Here is a 6,493-nt window from a genome sequence, read left to right on the forward strand (position 1 = left end):
GTGATCTCAGCCTACCAAAGTGCTGAGATTACAGGCATGAGCCACCGCACCCAGCCCCATTTATTCTCTTTTCATATGAATGAGGATGAAAAAATAAGATACTAGATTCTACTACAAGGGCTTTTTTATTAATGGCATTTACTGATGGCCATCATAAAATTTAGATTAATGTCCTCGGTGATCACTTATTCATTATTTTAAACATACAGAATGTCATAATTAGATTTAAAAACAAAATTAAAAATTATGTCTTTTGAACACATCTGGTTAAAAAGAACTGCTTCATAAGACTGAACTGGTTTACTGGCAATTAGTAGAATAAAGTCAAGTTAGTTAAATCTAGTCGCACATACTTTTTGTGTGAAAAACTTTTATATTTATATGTAGACAAATGTAATGCACATACTTTCCCTGTAGTTTCTTAAACTTAAATTTCCATAGTGATCTTTGGTTATAATAATTGAATCTTATGCTTTAAGATAAAAAAAAAATTTTTTAATTAATGTATAACCACCCAGAATTGCAGAAGAAAAAGAAGTTTGAGAAAAAAGAATTTTCAAGCAAAACTTGTATTACCAGCAGAGAGGAAGGAAGAAGCAGCTGAAAAGAGATGATGTGTTGCCAGGGAATAAATAAGTATATGCAGGGAAATTTAACATATAAGATTCCTGGAGAGGAAGAGAGGAATATGGTTAATGGAAGACAGAAACAAAATAAATACAGATGTTTAAATTTAAAAACAAAAACAGCTGCTGCTGCTTAATTTTCCATAATGAACTGGAATAGATGGAAAAGCAAGCATAAATATGGGATTCACAAATAAGAAATAGTCAAAAATTTTAAATAGATATTGTATATAAAAATATACATGGCAAAACCAAAGCCTCCTCATCAACAAAATATCAACAAGAACCATTCAATTAAAAAAAGAGTCTTAAAAGTCAATTACTTTAAATGAACCTTCTTAAGTACATACAACAAATATAATACAGTCTTCAAAAAATTAAACATAGTATTACCCAGCAATTCTACTCCTAGGCATATACGAAAAGGAACTGAAAGGAAGTATGCAAACAAAAATTTGTCCATCAGTGTTCACAGCAGCACTGTTCACAATAGCCAAAAGGTGGAAATCACCCAAATGTTCATCAACCAGTGAATGGATAAACAAGATGTGATATGATATATACATGCATATAATGGAATGTTAGCCATAAAAAGCAATGAAGTACTGATCCATGCTATGCCGTGGATGAACCCTGAAGACATGCTAAGTGAAAGAAGCCCGACACAAAAGGCCATATATGATTCCATTTAGATGAAACATCAGAACAGATAAACCCATAGAGACAGAACACAGATTGTGGTTGCCAGGGGCTAGGGGGAAAGGAAAATGGGGTGTGGCTGCTTACTGGGTACAAGGCTTCCTTTTGGGGTGGTGGAAATGTTTTGGAACTAGAAAGAAGTGATGACTGCCCAAGATGGTGTGTGTACAAAATGCCACTGCATGGTACACCTTAGTTAATTTTATGTACGTGAATTCTACCTCAATTTTTTAGAAAAACCGTAATGCAAAAAGGTCAGAAATGTCAGTAATCATGGTCTCTCAGACCCATTTCTCCCTTCAACCATTCAGCCTACTATTAATTAGACTTCTTAAAATGCCTTTTCATCAGGCCCTCCTCTCTGCCAGATACTTCCGGTGTCTCCCCATTTTCCATTTCATGATAACTTCTAACACTGTGAGAAGATCTTACTTTCTCCACCTCTACCTTGAAAACTACCAAGCCGAGGATGGGGCGAATTAAAAGCAACAAGCAATGCCCCAAAGCAAAGGGGTGAACCCTATCTTCTCTGTTTGAAAACGCACTCATTTTTATTGAGGATGTCTACCAGACGCAGACATGGGGGCAGTGCAGCAACAAAGATGAAAAAACACAATTTCTGACCTCAGGGAACACCTGCTAGAGCCACAGGAAAAGAATTTTAGACAGAGAGACAGCAAACTTAAAAACAATATGGAAGCTGGGTAATAAAAGAGGGCCCAGTGTTATGGGGGCACTGAGAAAGGGAACCTAAGGCGCACCTCTAGGGTAGGGAGACAGTAGATCAGGGAAAGTAGTTTCCTAGAGGAGGCAAGTCCTCTCCTGATAGATGAGAAGGAATTCAAAGACGAAAAGGAGAAAGGGCCTGCAGGCACATAAAAGGAGGCAGCAGATGGCGCCCTGTGGGGTGGCTGTGCAGGGCCAGGTGAGACTGCCTGATCAAGGCCAAGGAGGCTCAAGGTCAAGGAGACTGTGGGTACCAGAGGTTCAGTGTCATCTCACCCCATCACAGATAATGGATGTATGTCCCTTTCTTCTAGGCAGGCTGGGATCAGACGGGTTCCCTGTGACTACCAAGAGAGCGGTTGTCAGCTCTGCCTATGTATCTTTCCAGCAGGGCTGGGACCACATGGGAAGGTAAGGTCTGATTTTAAAACTTACCTTGAATTACCATTCTCATTTTCGACAATTTTGTTTAAGGTCTCTTCACGTTCTCTCAGCATCCTTCAAAGCCCCCTCAAGTGCTCTCTCCACAAGTTCAGCCCATACAGACACAGGTGGCGTGGTCGCTCTGTGATCCCTTCCCCCAGCCTGGGGATGAACTGCTGTACACTGTTTCTACCCAGCTATATTCTAGTGTGCTTAAAGACGGACATCATGTCGTTTTTTCCCCTTTTTTCTTTTTTGAGGGGAGCAGGCCGTGGTCCAGGACAGGGTACAGTGTAACATATAAATATTTCAGAAGTTATACTTTAAGCAAATGGGATCAGAAAATATCATACATAACTAGAAATGTTTTTCCCCTTTTTTCTTTTTTGAGGGGAGCAGGCCGTGGTCCAGCACAGGGTACAGTGTAACATATAAATATTTCAGAAATTATACTTTAAGCAAATGGGATCAGAAAATATCATGCATAACTAGAAATGTTATCCAACTAGTAATTTTTCAGATTTCACCGGAAAGCAACTGATGAAGTCTGGAAGTTTTTACCTTTCCATTCTCATGCTGGGGGTAAATAGGTCATAATATAAATTAAATTCAAATTATTTGCTATTTCACCATTATAAATTACTACTCATCCTAGATAAGTGTCTATTTACAAGGGCATATGACAGAAATATCTGGCAGGCTCATGAAGATTGCTGTTTTCCTCAGGAGAAACAACAGATATGTTTCCACTGTCAGATATGGTGCCAGTGAACACCTGCAAATCCTGTGGGAGGAGAGGATTCAACACAGCAGTTTTCACCACATTTTTGGATCTTATTCTACAGCTAGTACTGATTGATTTACTTATTTAATTTTAATTTTTTTTTTTGAGATGGAATCTTGCTCTGTTGTCCAGGCTGGAGTGCAGTGGTGTGATCTCAGCTTACTGCAGTCTCCACAGCCTGGGTTCAAGCAATTCTCCTACCTCCTGAGTAGCTGGGATTACAGGCGCCTGCCACCACACCCAGCTAATTTTTGTATTTGTAGTTGAGATGAGGTTTCGCCATGTTGGCCAGGCTAGTCTCAAACTCCTGACCTCAAGTGATCTGCCTGCCTTGGCCTCCCAAAGTGCTAGGATTACAGGCATCAGCCACCGTACCCAGCTACTAGTACTGATTTTATGATAGCAATGTAAATACCTTCTTATCACCACACATATTTAAGCAGCACATATGAGTTATATCCTGTGTTACTAAGATCAAAAAATATATATATAGATTGAGCAGTAATAAATAGATCAGAAAACAAATACAAAGGCATTATAGAACAACTCAGAATGTATTAAGAGAGAGTCAGAAATTACATTAAGGAAGAGAACCTTTTACTCTAAGTAATAGAGTAAAAGGCGGCAATCATTGAGGCGATAAAAGTAACTGAGAACACAGCTATACTTTGACATGTTCTTGAAGGAGGGGAAGGGAAAAACAGTACAAAACAACTAGATTTTAGGTAGCTGCCTCAGATTAATTACCTGTTAACACTGTCATTTGCAAGCTGGAGACCACAGTCTATCTGCAACACTGTTTTATAATCCACATAAGCTTTCCCATACTGCTCTAGGGTTTCATAGGCCATTGCCCGCCGCAGAAGAGGTTTCATTGAGAATGGATGAAGTTCCAGAGCCCTAAAGAAGAAAAAAATATTATATACCATTTGTTTTGAAAAATGGTCTTTCGTTTATACTTCAGTGAGTAGATACTGCGTACTGAACTCTCAAATATGTACACATCCGAGACTTCGTCTTGGGAACCAGGCAACATGCCAGAAAGGCAAATCCAGAGTAAGAGAGCAATCACATTTGTGTTCCTTTCTTTTAAACCAATAGCAAAGCACTCTGCATTTACTCTCTCCCACTGAGGCGAGAGCTCCCTGGCAGCATGCCCTGGCATCCCCAGTCCCCTAACAGAGCAGCATGGCACACGGCACAGAGCAGGGTTTCAACAGATTCTTGTCGTTGACAGATTAAAAAGAAAATTCTTATTTGCATCTATGTATTTAATAATAAAGTACAGAACCATAAAAGTTGCATCACATTTTGAAAATCGGCACTCTAAAACTTATTAGTTTATTATGATTCACTTGCTGCAAAAGGGCTTCAAAAACAGACCAGAAGGGAATCAAGGAACTAAACATACAATGATTTCTTCTAAGTCATGAATTTTCATCTTGCATGTTTTAGTCTTATGAAGTGTTTCCAATATCACTAAAGATGTATCTCATGGTTGTGTTTTTTGGTTTTGTTTGAAGTGTTTAAAGCTACTTCAGCATTTAATATACTTCATTATACTCTGAAGTAGAACAATAAAAAAACTGTACATACAATCCTCGATTTACAATATGGTTATGTCCCAATAATCCCATGGTAAACTGAAAATATGTTAAGTCAAAAGGCAGCACAGAGTCTTTGGTTAAAGAATCACCAATGCTTAAAGACTGAAACCTTGTGGTTTTGTATCCCTTTCACACCATGGTAAAGTTAAAAAATTGTAAATTGAACCACTGTAATTTAAGGACCATCTGTATTTATGAATGAAAACTATAGTACTCTTGATTTTAACAAAATCAACAGAAGCTGCAAAGAAGTCCTCCATGCAGAGATCCTATGAAGAGCCTCCTTTCTATATAACCTACTAACTAGCATCTGCACCAGACTGTCCACATTGAAGATGTGGACTGCTATAAGCAGTTAATATATCAAGTAGTTAACTTTCCAGGAAAGCATGAGCAAGGGCTGCTTTCTTTAACTTGTTTTTTTTCCAACAGTCTTAGAAATCTGCTGTGTATTCCTGTCTATAATGATTCAGCAATGAGGAAACATTGACAGAGTATCTGCTATGTGCTAATCACTGTAGACTTCCCCATCTAATCTCACAACAAACCTGTCAGATAAATATTAATATGTTCATTATGTGGGTGAAGAAACAGAAACATGAGGAGTGATGTGCCCACAGGTCAGTTCTTTCTAAGGTGAGCTTCGTGAACGCAAGGGCATTGCCTGTCCTGGGCACCGCTATATTCCTAGTCCTAGATCAACACCTGGGTCATGAGAGGCACTTGGCAAACTTCTCTGTGAGCCCTCAAGAGCCTACACTCTGCCTAACGCAGTACACACAGAACCACTGCAAATGAAGGAACTCTGAGTCATCTGCCACTCAGACCACTCCCCACATCATACAGATACTCAGCTGCACTTGTGGGAGCCCTTCTGGCGTATCATTGAAGTTATTCTAGAAATGCTGTTAAACTTAATCTGCTTCACTTCTCTGAAAAAATAACCAATTTCACTCTGCCTAGGTGTTAGGATTGTGATTGATTTTAATGATCATCTTTGTGCTGTGCTAGTTTTTTCTTAAGTTTTCTATAATAGGTAACTGTTTTTTTTTAAACAGTAAATGTTATTTAAAATATAAAATTAAAATCAAGCAAACATATTTCAACACTAGACAATAGATCCGTGAGTATCAGGATCTGTCACCTGTACCACTGCCTTAAATTTAGTTCAGTTTATTGTTTAGGTAATATTAACTCTATGAGCAGAGTCACAACCATGTGACTACCTTCACTTCACAGAAGACTTCCAATGACCAAGGTGCCATTTATCTATTCAAGATGGCCTTAAGCCAAGCTTGGGATCTAAAATTGATGAGATGATGTATTTAATTTTTAGCACTTTCTGCCCAGTAAATGCAAGATTTTTTTCTGTAACCGCAATCCTGCAAATGAATATGAACTTATTAATGGAAATTCCATTAAGGAAAAAAACCACCCATACATAAAAGTAAGCACAGAGAACTTTTGAAGCAGAGCTCACAAAAGAGGCTATCTATTCAAGGTAACACAGTTAAGACCCTAAAGAATCTTCTAATTTCAAGACTGTTAGAGTAGCAAAGATAAGAAAAAGCAGAGAACTGGCCAGGCGTGGTGGCTCAAGCCTGTATGTAATCCCAGAACTTTGGGAG

The 6,493-nt window shown here is 38.5% G+C and overlaps 1 protein-coding gene across 1 annotated transcript in view; it reads right to left on the reverse strand.

Moving 5' to 3' along the window:
• Positions 1 to 6,493, reverse strand: part of SPAG1 (sperm associated antigen 1) — a 125,127-nt gene that overhangs the window by 26,202 nt on the left and 92,432 nt on the right. The window contains exon 11 of the mRNA XM_011966736.1: positions 4,006 to 4,204. Coding sequence (XP_011822126.1) covers positions 4,006 to 4,204 — 199 coding nt within the window. The remainder of the gene's footprint in view (positions 1 to 4,005; positions 4,205 to 6,493) is intronic.

Source organism: Mandrillus leucophaeus, unplaced genomic scaffold, assembly GCF_000951045.1.
Source record: "Mandrillus leucophaeus isolate KB7577 unplaced genomic scaffold, Mleu.le_1.0 Scaffold770, whole genome shotgun sequence".
NCBI lineage: Eukaryota > Metazoa > Chordata > Mammalia > Primates > Cercopithecidae > Mandrillus > Mandrillus leucophaeus.